This window comes from Triturus cristatus, chromosome 3_1 (genome assembly GCF_964204655.1).
Source record: "Triturus cristatus chromosome 3_1, aTriCri1.1, whole genome shotgun sequence".
Lineage (NCBI taxonomy): Eukaryota > Metazoa > Chordata > Amphibia > Caudata > Salamandridae > Triturus > Triturus cristatus.
The window spans coordinates 1,006,012,605-1,006,028,524 of record NC_140583.1 but is presented as its reverse complement, the minus strand read 5'-3'; the positions used below and the strand labels follow the sequence as shown (position 1 = coordinate 1,006,028,524).

Here is a 15,920-nt window from a genome sequence, read left to right as displayed (position 1 = left end):
ATGTAGAAATCATCTACAGAACTAATTATTTCTCTTCCTGTTTTATAGATTGTGTCGAAAAACCCCTTCACAGTGGGAGACAGCTCCATCCCAGGCAGAGCAGAAAAATTACAAGAATTTGGAAGGAAGCTTGACCAGGTTTGCATCGTATTTTACAGGATTTTTAAAGGAAACATCTCGTGTCCATTGAGGGTCTCTCCCTTGTTTTGTCTGCATTTATTTAAAAGATGTGTTCATGTATTTATAAAAAGGGTAGCGGGGACAAGTCATTGTGCGCTGGTCATCAAAGCAGGGACAGACCTCACTGATGCCACAACACTGCAGGTCCCACAGCTAGAAAAAAACAAGCATTTTCAATGCAATCGGTCTCGCCCTTGGGACCTTATATGTATTTAGCTATGCAACACATTAGTCTGGGTGCTGAAACATCTACTGTTTTTTTAGCATGGAGGGAAAGTAAGTACCAAACTGCATGACATGCCAGGTATGGGAGAAATATTGACTTTCAGCAGGAAATGGTGTGTTCAGATCACTGACAATACAAGATTTGAAAAAAATACTATTGTCTACGGGTGCTCGTGGAAGACCGTTTCTATGGACTGGAATCTAGAGAACGCTAAAGTGATTCTGGTATTTTACTGACCTCTGCTGGTCGTTTTCTATCAAAGTTAAATAGAGGCAGTTGCCAGAATTAAAAAAAAAAAAAAAAAAGAAAGTCCCTAAGCAGAAAGCTATTCTGGTATTTTACTGACCTCTGCTGGTCGTTTTCTATCAAGACCGTTAAATAGAGGCAGTTGAACTGAAAAAAAAAGTCCCTAAGCGGAAGCAGACCAGTCCCAGGGCTGATGTCCAGAGCCCACAAAGTACATACACATTTAAGTATATACTAAAGTATGTACAAGAGGTCTCGAATACCCGACCTAAAAAAGGCTTGGACGGCTCAATTCAATTAACCAGACAACTATGTATAGTATTAATAAGAGATCTGAAAGACTTAAGTTGCACTATAATACATAGACTATTGCCGAGCCAATCTCTTAGTCTGCCAGAGTTCAATAAAATGTCAAATGTCTTCATTTTATGATTTATTATTTATTTAGGTTTTTTTTTTTAATCTATTTTTTATTTTACAAAGGTTGTATGTGGTTTTTGAAGGGCTGGGGTGGCTTGGGTGGGAGGTATTTGGAATGTGTGGGAGTTGGGTGTGTTTCATTTAGGGAGCGTTTGTGATTCTTCACAAGAGTAGCTCTGGGTAATCCAAACGCCAATCCTCTCACTGTTCCACCTAATGGTTCTTGGCCCTGTCAGGTGCACCACAACAGTTATCTGGTATTTTATACCCTGTGAGTCCTGTTCGCAAACGTTTGCAGTTATTTATGAAATGCAAGCAATTTGGTTGTGTCCTCTGGTTGACACGTGGTAATGAGGGCATCCACTGAAGGTCTTACTTCCGCTGTTCACAGTGCTCTTTAGCGTCTTCGTGTGAATCGTCAAGAGCCCTTGGTTTCGTACTATTGCATATTATTGCAAACGGGTAGAATTTATAACTACTGATCGCGCATAGTGCTCTTTCTGTAGGTGATTATTTTAAACCTTTCTCATAGTCTAGTGTGTTGTATGGGGTGTCCTTTGTTCATGATGGACTATAGAAAGGTGAGTGTAAAAGCATGGGTGGCAGTGTTGGTCAGGGGGCATTCACTGTGCACCAGTCTGCACTGCACTTAGGAGCATCAATCTGCAATCTTAGTAAACCTAAGTGTGACCTGCCCTCTTTATTTTGTCCAATTGCAGATCATAGAGGGGAAGATGGAAGTTCACTTGGTGCTTGATGACCTAGCGGGGAACAGTTACCTTCAGGTAAGTCTAGTCAAAAATCAATATGTGTCTGTTTCACCCAGGTAGCCAAGTTTTAGAGATATTATGTAACACTACAAGGTGCTGCAGCTGCACAAAGCAGGCTGGCTGCTGGGGGAGATGCTAGTGTTTGTTAAACCAACACGTTTAAAAGTGCCAAGGAAAGTATTTTCCCATTTGCAATCATTGCACAAGATTAGAGGTGATTGGGCTGTAATGTGCGTAGCGCAAGCTGGTTCATGCTTTCCAGTTATTCCAAATCTGTTAGACATCGCCACCTTCCCGACACAAACTCCAACACACACTCCATGCAACAAGTAAGCCCACTTTAGAACGGAGTTATAGGTTTTCAGCAGTCCATTGTTTTAATAAACCTTTTCGGGGAGCACCCGTCTTCTACTTCAAGTTGCATTTTTGAGTTTATAATACTGTTTTTTGTACATTTTTGCTAACTTAATATGTTGTGGTTGCAGAATGTGTATGCCCCTGAGGAGGATCCAGAGATGAAGGTGGAGCATTATGAGCGCTCGTTCGAGCAGAATGAAGAGCTGGGCTTGAACGACATGAAGACCGAGGGGTATGAAGGCGAAGCAGAGACCAGCAGCCGGTAGCAGTGGCTCTTTCATCACTTAATATTAATCATTTTACATGGGTGAAAGATACTGACCTTTTCATTTTGGATGTTAGAAAAGCCCATGTCATAGGCCGCATTTCTAACTCGGCTGGACATCTGGAAGAGCGAAGTTTCTTCGGTTAGGAGACAATTCTGTCTCTGTTCGCTTGAAACGTTCAAAAGGTGTTTCTGGATAAAAAGAACCATGTACTGGCATTAAAAAAAGACAAATAATCCAAGAGAGACAAAGAATGTAATGAAAATATGAATTCCAGTCAAAATTCCAGGATCATTTTCTCTTACCAACCTTGCTTTCTGGAATGGCTTCTCGTGGAGTCATGGAAAGACCTATTGGGCTTGTTACATGATTTGCTTCAATACAAAGAGCAAGCACTAAGGATTTTGAGTGAGAATTCTAATGTGGATGCAGTTTATATGATTTTAAAGAGAGCTTCTAGACCATCCTAGTGAGGATGCAAATGCTCTCCCGTCAAAGGAGGCCAATGGAAAAAAATTAGAGATAATGGAATGTTTCATGTCAGCCAGCCGCTTTCGATCGCCAGAAGGTTCAGGATCCAAAGTTTTGCTTTTGTTATTTTCCCCACTGCTCTGAAAAATTATATTCGTGTGCCATATTTTTACCAGCGTTTGCTTTTCCTTAACTGTATTTCTAATGTATAAATACATCTGTTGTGTCAAATATAATGCTGAAGAGGTCCAGGAAGCCTCTTGCAGCTAAACTTTCTCTGAAATTGGAACAGTTGCTTTGATGCGCTTTTGAGCACCTGGGTGGGGGAAATTGTGTCAGCAACGTTCAGTTCAGCCTTTTCACTTGCCTTTCCTGCAATTTTCTCCACAATATTGTGGGATGTCTAAGATAGACAACATTGCAGTGGTTTGCTGAAGTGCATCTGGTGAAAGCAGAACAGCTCAAGCAATAGCAAAATGGCAGTTGGTTTTTAATTTGCTTCAAAATAATGAGGAACTTTGCAGAAAATGAGAGCGTTTAAGTGGTGACGCTTCTATGCTCTTGAGACCTTTCCCTACCTGTTTCATAGTTCCCGACATTTTTGTTGTTAGCACTAGAGGCAAGGTGTGATTTCTAACCACACTTAAGCTGGACACCTGCTGTTGAGTAGGTATCTGGAAAACTTACTGTCTGGTGTTGAAAAAGCCTGTGTGATGCAGTCTATCTGCATTCGATTGGATGGAGAGAAAAAAGTGAAATTCTCACAAAACCACATCAAATAGATTCTTGAAGACGGGCCTTACTTCTGATAGCACTTATAATTAAATGTCTGTATTTGCGCACCAGGAATGACGCCTCCTACTTAGTTGTAGGTGGTTTTCAAGTTTAATCTATGCCAAATCCATGCTGACGGGCATTACTTCCTCTACAGTAATGCCAGTCAGCATGGATTTTGCATAGATTTTGTACAGGTGTTTAGGGGATAGTTACCATATAACATTTAGCTTGTAACAAAAATATTCACACTAAAGGTTTGGCTATTGTTAGAAGGAAGCACAATGATGTCGATCATACAGTAAATGCAATGCATTTTTTGCTTCAATTGAAAAGAGTAGGCTATTTAATTCTTCCTAGTTCCTTCTGGATTCTCCAACACAGGAAGTGAGATATTGGTAGAGTAATTCTCTCTTCCACCTCCGCTCGCCCATTGGGCTCGAACTATATTTTGGGACCCACAATACATGTGGGCGTCTAGACAAGTAGAAAAAGAATTAGTCTAACTCTATTAAAAAAGGGTCCTCCGTCCTAGTCAAATCTTACTCTTATTTCCAAAAAAACATGTTGTAGAAAAATGCAAATGAGACAAAACCAGTAGACGTTATACTGTCCAATGAGTTTACTTTTGTTAGAGCGAGAACAAATGGATAAATTGAGAGCGAGGCATCATTGAATTTTCTTTACTTTGAATGCTTAAATTGGTCAAAGCAGTTATCAAAGTAGTGTCGAAATATTGGAAGATGGTGAGAACCGGCAAGTGTTTTTAACCTCCATCTCCGAGACATCTTTTACTTTTGCTAAACACAACTGTTTGAGTTAGGTTGAAATAAATAAATTATTTTAAGTTCAGGATGATACGTGTTGTGGAATTTATATTTCTTCTCACGGGTGCGGGCGTGAGATTAATGGTTTGGAAGAGAGTAAAGACGCATGGACGTGGGACAGAGTGGCCATAACACACGGTATTTGGTTAAAAAGAAAAAAAACATAATAGTTGTTTTATTTTTAATGTTCTATTTTCCTCAGCTTTATAAGCAATATGTTATTGTATTAACTATATATGTCAGAATAAAAAGGCAAATGAGGCGAGAGTGTTTTGACGCAATGCTGGGAATAGGGCAACTGAGGCTTCCTTCCACTTAGAACTCTTCCTGATTCTTTCAAATGCAAAATTTAGGGGCACTCTAGATCTTGAGTTGAACAGAGCTCCATGTCTGTTGCTAATCCCCGATGAAGTTTGCAGTAAGGAGGCATGCAGTCACCTTTAAAATCTTCTGTATGTATTTAGCCCCGACCACAGTAGAGACCAGAAGCTCCATACTAGCCAGCAGACACCAATTGAGCAAGAGCTCCCAGCAGCTATGGAGCCCATTATATAATGACTTTACTTAAATAAACTGCTCAAGGTAAAACAAGTAACCTGACAACACACATCCCTTCTTTCCAACCTTACTAAACCTAAAATGCAAGTTGAAAAAGTCAGGTGTAGTGGTATAGAAGAAGTGGGAACACAACATAAACTAAAGGAAGCATATGTGTGTGCAACAGGTGGACATAAACAAAACCCCAAAATATGGAAACTTCCCAATATACAAAGTTATTGGCTGGTGTTACCAAACATTGTCTTCCAGCCTAACAGGTGCCCTTCTTGTCCTAGGTCGAATCTCATCCTGAGTAGTGTTCCTTTGTCTGTCTACCATACTTTTTTTTGTTAATTGGACTTTATTGGAATGGGCCAAAACAAAACAGCTGCAACCTAGATACATCATATGTAAAGTGTAGCTGTCCTTCATACCCATGTACAATGGTATGTCCATGCAATCCCGTTTCCTCCTCTAACCAGCACCATGCAGATAGTAATCGCAGGCATAAAAGGAAATAACCATCTCATTGAGACAATAGTCCAGGTAGCAGGCTGCTGTTGAACCGTTGTCCATTATGGCAAAGGGTACTTACGCTCAGATGCGTCTCAATATAATGCCAGAAGATTCACCCGGGGCAGGTTGTACATTCTAAACAGGAAGATACTGAAGATGGTTGTGGATGGGCTGCCAGATATCCCTGGGTCTCGAGGGGATAGGTAGAAGTTCAGCATACAATGTTAACTGTTTGTTACAGTATATTAGATCTGTGATCCAGTCCTTGATCTTGGGTGCCTATCCTCGTCCCCAGCGACAGGCGACCCGTCTTTTGGCAAGCAGCAGTGCCAGTGCAACACATCGCCTATTGGAGGCAGACAAGTCTTTAACATGCCCTAGGAGAGCCATTAGAGGAGTCAGCTGCACCTCTTCTTTCATGATGGAGAGGGCAGCTTGCATCTCTAGCCAGTAAGAATGCAATGTCCCACAGGACCATGCCAAGTGTAAAAAATAAATCTGCCCACCCATGCCACATCTGGCACATCGGGTGGAAGACCAAACCTGTGCTGTTTGACAGGGTTACCGTATGTCTTCTGAAGGAACTTCTAGTGGATTATCCTGAGTCTACTACTGGAAGATATCTGGCCTGTCTGCATACAGCAGAAATGCCAGTGTTCATCAGGGAGGGCAGCTCACAATTCCTCTTATCTCTGACGAGCCGTACCCCGCGGCCTGGATAATTAGCCTTCGCAGAGCATCAGAGAGAAAACCACGTGCTCGGTGCTTGTGGCCTGCAACATGCTGAGCAGTGCAGTAAAATTAGGAGGTTGAGCTGGGAAATCTAGGACGGCTGCTTTAGAATTACATTTCAGTCTGAAGTACGTAAATACATCCAGAGTAAAGCCTATACCACTCCTATATAGTCTGCTTGCGTAAGGACTAAACAGTCACAATTCGAATCACCCCAATGAGTTAGTCCTCTTATTTTGAGTTTATAGAGTCTGCTTGAGGATACATGTGTGACCCACAACAGGGGGTGATATTCCACAGGGAGCCGAGATGAATAAACAATGTGCTTTCCCACTTTATGGCATAGTCTGTCATGCTGCAGTTGTGCATGCAACCCTGGATAAAGTAGTTCAGGGGCTAGCAGAAAGGATGCCAGTGAAGGGGGCGCGGGGATGGGTACCATATAACCTTGTTCAATAGCCAGTTTGGGGAGAAAAGGGGTGGAGCCAGATTAGTGAATAGCATGGTGAGGTTAAGCTCATAGATAATAAAGCCCCACGTCCAGTGCACCAATATATGTGGACAGGCTAAAGGATAAGGTATCCAGCCATGATGAACGCATTGGTCAAGTCGAACAACGCTCGTCCGCGCTGGAGGATGAGGACGCAGCAACGTGGGGAAAAACTGCTCAGTATGGAAAAGGTCCTGGAAGTGATCAGAAACCAGTATGAGGACTGAGTAGCTAGATGTAACAACTTGCACATTGTGGGAATCCCGGAATCCACCGCCATGAACCATGTTGAAGAATATGTGGAGGACATGTTGCGCTCCCTGTACGGTGACTTCCTGTCAGCGGATTCTATTGTAGAGCGGGCTCACAGAGCCCTGGGCGCAAGACCTCCCCTGGGAGCCCCAGCTAGGCCGATAATAGCCCATTTATTAAACTACAGGGACTGAGACACTGTGCTGCGCAAGGCCAGGGATCAGCAAGAAACAATATACCAGGGAAACGCTGTCTCGTTCTATCCGGATTTTATCCTGGTCGTACACGCTGCCAGATGGAAATTTGTGCCAGTAAAAAGTATGCTCCAGAAACAGGACATTAAATACTCTCTGCTCTACTCCGCACAACTACGCATTTTCCATTTGGGCAAAGGTTTGTATTTCTCCGACCCCTAGTTAGCAGCGAAATTTGTCCGGGATCTTCGACCAGTCAAGCCGCCTTCGCGATCGGAGAGGAACACGGCGGAGGGAGACCCCCTCAGTGAAAATGACTGAATATCGGTCAGTTGCTGGCCTAAGGATAAATACTCTGCGGGTTGGCATGGCTGGGCCTCCTCTCTCATCTTATCTTAATGTCGAACTTACCCTTTCAGGTCACCCTTTAAAGATTTGTATTGTCTGCCTTGTTGACAGCGGGGACTCCCCTGCTGAGCTAACCTCGTCCAGCCACCCAGCTTCCACCAGCTGCGCTACGCTGGGCCCCAAGTGGTTCCCCCTCCGGGATGAGTCTTACTCTCGTTTTGCTGGTGGGCCGCTCGTAGCCATATTGGGGAGGGGAATTGCCACGAGCCAAGTTGGGCGGATGTAGTAGGAGGTGGGTGGTGTTTTTGGGCATCTTTTTGTTTACTGTTGTCCTGTCCCCCCCCCCCCCCCCCTTCCCCCACCCCTCTGGTCCCCTCTCTGGCCTTCTGTCACATTAATTGATGCTGAGCTGGTAAGCATGCCAGAGACTGCAGCTGAGTGCATGGGCGTACCCACTGACAATGTGACCACTCTGAAAGCAATAATGTGGAATGTCCTCAGCCTGAATTATAGCAGGAAAGTGAGGCTGGTTGCTGCCTATTTTTTCTGTCATGGGGTGGATATATGTTTTTTTGCAAGAGTTGTTTCTGACGGTGGCCAACTACGTGCACCTGCAGGCATGGTGGATTGGGGAGAAATACGTTGCAAGTTACACCAATTACGCAAGAGGGACTGCGATTTATCCTTAGAAAGGGAGTACCCTGGCGCATGCGCACTGTGATATGCAACCTACAAGGAAGATATGTATTATTAGAGCGTATGCTAGGGGGACACCCATTTAGGTTGAATTTGGTATACGGGCCCAACGTGGTTGATCCAGACTTCTTTGAGGTGTGGCGACTGGTAGCAACGCTGGTTCCAGGAGCGGTCCTGTTGAGAGGGGGGGGGGGAGGACTTTAATGTAATATTGGACCCAGACAGAGACCGGTCGGGAGGCTCCCAACGCTCCCACTCATGGGCAGCGGCTCAGCTGCAGACTATCATGACAGATCACAGCCTGGCAGATACACGGCACCACCTCAACATGCGCAAAGAGGCAGGAACGTGCGTGTTCCTGGCTGGCCCTACCTGGTCCAGAATAGATTTCTGCCTGACCTCTAAGGACGTATTGACATGGGTCTCCAGGGTTTTCCACCTAGCTTACACTCTTATCTGATCATTCTCCGATGCTGCTTGAGCTTGCCCTACCAGGCCTTCTCAGTAGAGCATTTAGCTGGAGACTCCCACCGGGGGCTCTGTGTGACCAGGTGTTTCGCTAATTGATCAGCAATTTTAGAGTACTTTGCACTGAATGAGGGCATGGAAGAATACCCCTCCTCATTGTGGGAGGCATTTAAGTCTGTGATTAGCGGTGAATGCATTGTTAAACAGGTGGGTTTACTCCGCTCGCTACGGTGGAGGCATTAGGTGCCTTGAGGAAGCAATATGGGAGCTAGAAAATAAATACTTCAAAACCAGTAAGACTGAGATTCTTTGGGACATCAGAGGTAAAATTGACTAGTTTGAGGAGGCAGCTGTAAGGGAGACACACTACCTAGGGAAAGAGGCACGGGTGAGACTGTATGAGGGGGACCGCACAGGCAAAACACTAGACGGTCTCCTTAAAAAAAACCTTGGGCCAACAACTACATTAGCGAGCTACGTACAACAGAGAATGAGATGGCGATCGGCCAGGAGGCCGTCCAGGCCAAAATGCGGTCCTTCAATTCTTCACTCCATGCGTTGCGACAGTCTGCCTCCCACCCTCCCCACCTTGACTTGACTGCCTTTTTTGATTCCATCCAGCTGCCCTGGCTAGGGGCCGAGCACTGTAAATACCTGGATAAGCTGTTTTCGGAGGAGGAGGTGATTGGAGTGATTAGTGCCTTTCCTGGAGATAAGGCCCCGGGTTTGGACGGCCTGACTGATGCTTTTAACAAAGAATTTGGCACCGCAGCTGGCGCCACACCTCATCAATATGGATGAGGAATCGCTGGAGCGAGGAACGCTTCCTCCATTCCTCCGGTAGGCACGATTCTTAAACCCGATAAGGATCCGCTGGTGTGTGATTAGACCATTATCAATGATTTACCTAGACAACAAAATTCTCGCCAAATTGAATGCAGCGAGACTACTCCCACTGCTGCCCATTGTGCTGCGCCCCAACCAGTGCGGCTTTGTCCCCGGCAGGGGTACATCCCACAACCTTCGCACCTATTTCGCGACTATGCAAAAAATAGGCCCCTCCCTCCCGGCAGCTGCGATATTCCTGGACACCACCAAGGCTTTTGATGTATTGGAATGGCCATACCTTTTTGCACTTCTATCCCGCCTGGGCATGAGCCCAAAATATCTAAAGTTGATTGCCCTGCTGTGCTCCTCACAGACAGCGGTGCTCCAGATTAATGGGATGATTTCCCCTCCCTTCACGGTGGCTCGTGGCACGAGACAGGGATGCCCGTTGTCCCCCCTTCTTTTTGCTGTGGCCATGCAGCCTCTGCCGGCGAGATTGAGGCAAGCTCATGCACACCGTGAACTGGCATTTACCACTAGAGTGCTCCTGGTGTTGCTGTATGCAGACGATGTGACTCTATATATGTCAAGCGACAGGCTGAGAATCTAGACTCCCTGATCAGGGAAATCATAAGAGGTATCACTACTAATTGGAGGAAATTGGTCATCTTCCCGCTGACAACAGTCACCAAATGTGTCCAGTCAGAATACCCACTTAGCTGTGCGGGGACACCAGTGAAATACCTGGGAATCTGGCTCAGCCGCAACATCGAGGATCTCTGGCAATACAACTACGGAAGATGCATGGAATGGTTTGAAAGTAGTCTGGGATGCTGGACAGCACTGCTGCTGTCGCTCGCGGGATGACTAGCAATAGCAAATATGGTAGTTCTTCCCAAGTTCCTCCTATGTATTTGTTAACCTCCCGATTCCCCCTTACCACACACTTTAGGCGCACACTACGGTCGAATCTGATCACCCTTGCTTGGGCCGACAAACAACCCAGGGTCTCCTGAGAGACCCTGACGTTGCCTTTTGAACAAGGAGGTCTAAGGGCCCCAGACATGGAATTCTACTACAACTGCACTCAAGCCCAGTTTGGGTTTTATTGGCTCAATCCGACTCAATTAATGGCGCACACGGCACTGGAGCACGACCACGCCGCTCTGACGCCATTACACATGGTAGTTTACAGACTGCAGACTAGGCCGCTCTTGACTATAAACACAGTTGGATGCACGGTCTGGGCATGGCGAGAGCTGAGTAGCAGGGCACAGAGACGCTGTTTGTCCCCTCTGTGCCATTGCTGAGGCACCCGGCATTGCCATTCTTGAAGACATGGCTTTATACCAGAGACTGAGGAAGCTACATCTTCACGCTTTGGGAGATTAGTTCCCAGATGCATAATTTATAATGCCTGACGGAGCGTTTGCGGAGGACATCATGGGTCTGCTTGATAAAATGATGTACTATCTGCTCTGTGCTGCGCTGCGTGATTACTTCGCTTTTTTCCCCGATAGTGCCTCTAATGTTTCAGGTCTTTGAAGACTTTCTAGGTAACCCGTCACCACGTAAATTAATTACCTGGCTTTATATATGCATACAGCTCCTATCAGCGTCCCCCCAACGCAACGGGGTTGGGAAGAAATATTAGAATCTTCTATAGTATCAGTAGAACGACCTCCACAATATTGGGCAGAGCAAAAACTCCACTAGTGTGTTCTGCTTGAGTGAGCAAAGATACACAACTTGCTATCTGGTTTCTTGGTAATTGCTACGTGTGAAACACACTCAGATTTCACTGTTTCTATTACTTCCTCATCTATCATATCCTCTAGAATTTCTCCAACTTCTTCCCTGAAGGCAGTTGATATTCTCCTAGGCTTATACTTAACTGGCAGGGCACCCTTCTTCAAGATCATTTTGTGTACATACCATTTTGAGAGTCCCCAAATTCCCTTCAGATACCTCTTTGGCTCGGTCAACAGTTTCTTCCATGCTGTTTTTCACTACCACCAAAATCCGATCCTTGGCATGGGGATCATTTATGATGCGTAGATCATATTGGTGTACCCAACCCAGTATAGCAAGCCGATAATGAGATTTACACCTTCTATTCTATTTTCCTCCCACAATTCTTCACATTTGACCACATATCCCAAACCATCAATGTTCCCACCTTAGTATCCTGTAGGATCTATTTTTGTGAAACAATGCTGTGCTGTCCCATCCTTACTCACTCAAAGTGTCTGTCTATATAGTGAACATAGAACTTGAGTTAACTATTACCTGAATATGTTTTCCGTTAACCACAAAATATGCATTGGGGTCTAAGCCCCCTTTCCTTTCTTCACTTTCCTCAACCACACACAACACCCACCCCAACCATTCTTCCATGGTCTCCACTGATGCAACAGTAGTTCCGTCATTGGCTTTACACTTCCTGGCGAAATGTTTCTTTCTGCCACACCTTCTAAAATCTTTATTTATGAAACCTACTTCTACATCATGATCCTTCTCCTTTGTACATTCTGGTTCCATTTTGCTCTTGCTTGATGATGGAAGACCTCACACTGGGAAGTTCTTTTGTGCACCAATATTATATTCTCTTTCTCCTATTCTTTTCTATCTATCTCAGCAGTTGTTACAATGTCTTGTCTTTTAGACAAATCTTTAAGTTCAATTTCCTGCATACTGGCTCTAGGTTCAACAATTTTTGCAATTTCCATCGCTTTCATAAGGGTTGAATTTTTGTCAGCCCAAAGTTGCCTGCTCTTTTTTTTTTTTTTTGATCACTGGCCAATCAGTAGAGCCTTACTTAGTTCAGATGTCAAATCGCCAAACAGGGCAAGGTCTTTAAGTACCTCACTGGATAAAAAGTGATCACATTGGTTGTAAACTAAAGCTTCAAAAACCCACAAAAAACAGCCCTTTTTCCAGGTTGTTGATACAAACCAGACTTTGAGATGAATGGTATGGTAAAGTACTAGTGAGGGAGAGCAGTTTTGCAACTCATAAACTTAACAAGTCTTCCTGTTCCTCTCGCTAGTATGTCATTTGTACATTCTGGCTAAACACATTAGCAAAACCCTCTGACGTCTTCCATCATATGGTTAATATGTCAGACAGCAGAGGGTGTTGCAGCATAATACTATTTTTAACTTGCAGTTCCGTTTTGAGAGATGGACAAAAAATGCTTTATAATGCACTTAATTTAAATGTTCATGTGTATTAGAGGTGCTCCCTCACTATAGTTTACATTGATTCTGTGAAACCTATACTGTTTGGCAATAAATGTTATAGCAATGCCCTGTAAATGCATAATTTAACATTGGTGAAAATTACTGTTGACAAAGCTGCCTGTACCCCACCAGCCTCCTCCATTGCAGAGTGGTAAGTAATGGTACAAAGGAAACTAAAATACAATACTGTGAAGTAGGACCGGCAGCCAGAAGGTAAGTAGAAACTTCTTTATTTAAGTACTAGGGTGAGAGAACACAGGAACAGGTCCTACGCAAAGGACAGCAATCTCCAACTGACTCATACTACATTCAGAACCAGAACTCCCAAGAGTATGGCACTCTGTTGCTATAGAACCATGACAACCGAACACCACACACCTTCCCCCTTAAATATAAAAGCAGAATAACAGCGGAACTAGGGTGGAAAAGTAACCAAGGAAATATTGGAAAGGGAAAAAAAGGTAAATCAGAATAAAGGGTTTGGTTACAATCATAATGTGAAATTAAGGCAATGTACACTCTAGGGCTTGGTAACAAAATCCTTTAGTTTGGTTGGCATGGTTACAATTCTTCCACACCTGGTAACCTTACTATTGCCTACACTGGCAAGTGTGTTCGCCTCATGCAGAACTACCCTCAGAAACCGGAACAAGCTGACCAGCAGACTTGTCCAAAGTGCCAGGATGAGGAGGGACCTCAACCTGGGGCGCTGGAAGCGGAGAACTCCTAAGTAAACCATCTGTAGGTGCAACAAGAGTGGGTTCAAATGACAAAGACCCATCATTCCAATCATGTAACAACCAAGAATTTGAAGGCCCAACACTGTTATTATGCCAAGACAAAATGCTATTGCACTTGGCAAGTTTGCTGAGGTGCCAGAGCTTCACATCACTCAACCTTGCTGAGCATTTAAACACTTCCAAGACTTTTAAAGTGGAAGAAAAACGACTGTCCCCTTTGCATACTTTGCCAGACAGTTTAACACACACCAAATCCCCTCTTTTGAGAACACAATTTTTTTTACTTTGTGCCTTTGCTCATAGAAAGTCTTGTAGAGTTTGTGTACTTTCTCCAAATTGTTTTTTTGCTACAACAGGTGATTATTTGGTTTGATACTTCTGAGACATCCAAACCACATTGTCCTTAGTATAAGTGTCTCTATCTCTCAAAATGTTAAAAGGACTGAAACCTGTGACTGATGGATAAATCCTGTAAGCCCAAATCATCTTGTTTAACTTAACTTCCCAAACCTTTCCAGAATTGATGGGCCCTTGGACACTACCCATTATGTCCCTGTTGAAACGTTCAACAGCTCCATTGCAGGCTGGGTGGTAAACAGGAGTTTTTCTTTCATTGACACAATTTCTACGTAAAAAATCGCACAACAATTTGGCAGTAAATTGTGTGCCGTTGTCGCTTAAGTGATTTGGAAATCCCTTCTCTAAGGAACCTTTTCTATAAAAATCTCACAATCCTCGGCCACTTTGAGAATAGGTCAAATAAAACAACAATGCACTTGTCGGTGCCTTCCTTGTCTAAGATGGGACCTAAAATATCAATGGACAAATTACACCACGGACCAGAAGGCAGTTCAACATCACCTAAGGGTGGCCTAAACATTTGCAGATACTTATCAGCAGAAGCACAATGGACACAATTTCGCATGAATTTCTCCATTTCTGTGTCAATACCAGGCCACCAATAACCAGACTTAACTCTTTGCTTGGATTTCACGATGCCAAGGTGACCCTCGTGATTTAATTCTAGAATCCTGGTCCGCAATTTAATGGGTGGAACAACTCTCTTCCCACTTATGAGAAAAACAGAATCATAGACTGATAACTCACCTCGCAATTCCCAGAAACACCTACATATACCATTAATGTCACATTTCTTGGGCCATCCAAGCAAAACATATTCCTTAATCTTGTATAACGTTTTATCTTCAGCATAAACAGATTTCCACTCTTCTAATCCAGTGGCTTGTCCCCCCCCCCCCACCCCCCACATCAGAATCAATGCTGGCAACGCTGCAGTCATACCAAATGTCATTATTACTATCAACCTCTGAAACATTGATGGGGGGGTCTGCTCAAGAAATCGGCAACAACATTTTTCATGCCAGGTAAATAAATAACATAAGCATAATCTAACCGATTAAGTGACATCCTAGCTAAACGTGGCGTGGCGTGGCTCTACCTGCACCTTCAGTAATAAGTACTTTAACTAACGGCTTGTGGTCTGAACGTATGGTAAACTTGGTACCCCACAAGTACTGCCTGAATTTCCTTGTGGCCCAAACACATATTAACATCTCTTTCTCGATCACAGATTACTTCGATTCAACCTCTGTGAGAGATCTCGAAGCGAAGGAGATGGTGCTTTCCTTACCATCTGCTGACACTTGGGAAAAGACAGTGCCCAGGCCCTTTCCACTGGCATCAGTGGTCAAAAAGTTGTGAGATTTTACATCAAAACTTTGCACAGGAACAGCATTGCAAATCTCCTTTTTAGTGCAAATAAACCCATTTTGCAAACTCTCATTCCAAAAGAACTCTTGACGTACCTTAAGCAGTTGCCTCATGCCAAAGGTTTTCTCAGCGAAATCCCTGACCAACTTTGAGTAGAACTCCGCTAGCCCAATAAAGGATCGTACATCATCCAAAAAATGTAATCTGTCTATTGCAGCACAAACATTGGGCTAGTAATAGTGGTCTAAATTTCCTAAGGCATTTAAGAGTACATTTTGCTCTGCATCAACTGTTTTTTTTTTCCATTTGATTAAAAACTCGTAAACCTTCAGCTCCTAAATTCTGCAGATTATTTTATTCCCTTGGGCCCATAAACACACTCATTCATGTAGGCTAGTAAATACCGCTGGGGTCAATTTATTGTGCTAATACCTATAAGATAAATGTTATCTGATTATATCTTACCAAACCTCTTGATCTAATGTATTTTCCTATGGTCAATGGACCATTTAGTTAACTAAATAGGTGAAAGATTACATATAATAAACCTTTATTGAATAACCACAGACTTGGGAGAGTTTAAAATGTTTATCTAGTAAATTCATGTGA

The 15,920-nt window shown here is 43.8% G+C and overlaps 1 protein-coding gene across 1 annotated transcript in view; it reads left to right on the top strand.

Annotated features, from left to right (window-relative positions):
- Positions 1-4,568, top strand: part of ZPR1 (ZPR1 zinc finger) — a 48,993-nt gene extending 44,425 nt beyond the window's left edge. Inside the window, exons 12-14 of the mRNA XM_085645722.1 lie at positions 49-138; positions 1,792-1,857; positions 2,328-4,568. Of these exons, the coding sequence (XP_085501848.1) occupies positions 49-138; positions 1,792-1,857; positions 2,328-2,465 (294 nt within the window). The 3' untranslated portion in view covers positions 2,466-4,568. The remainder of the gene's footprint in view (positions 1-48; positions 139-1,791; positions 1,858-2,327) is intronic.
- The last annotated feature ends 11,352 nt before the right edge of the window (positions 4,569-15,920 follow it).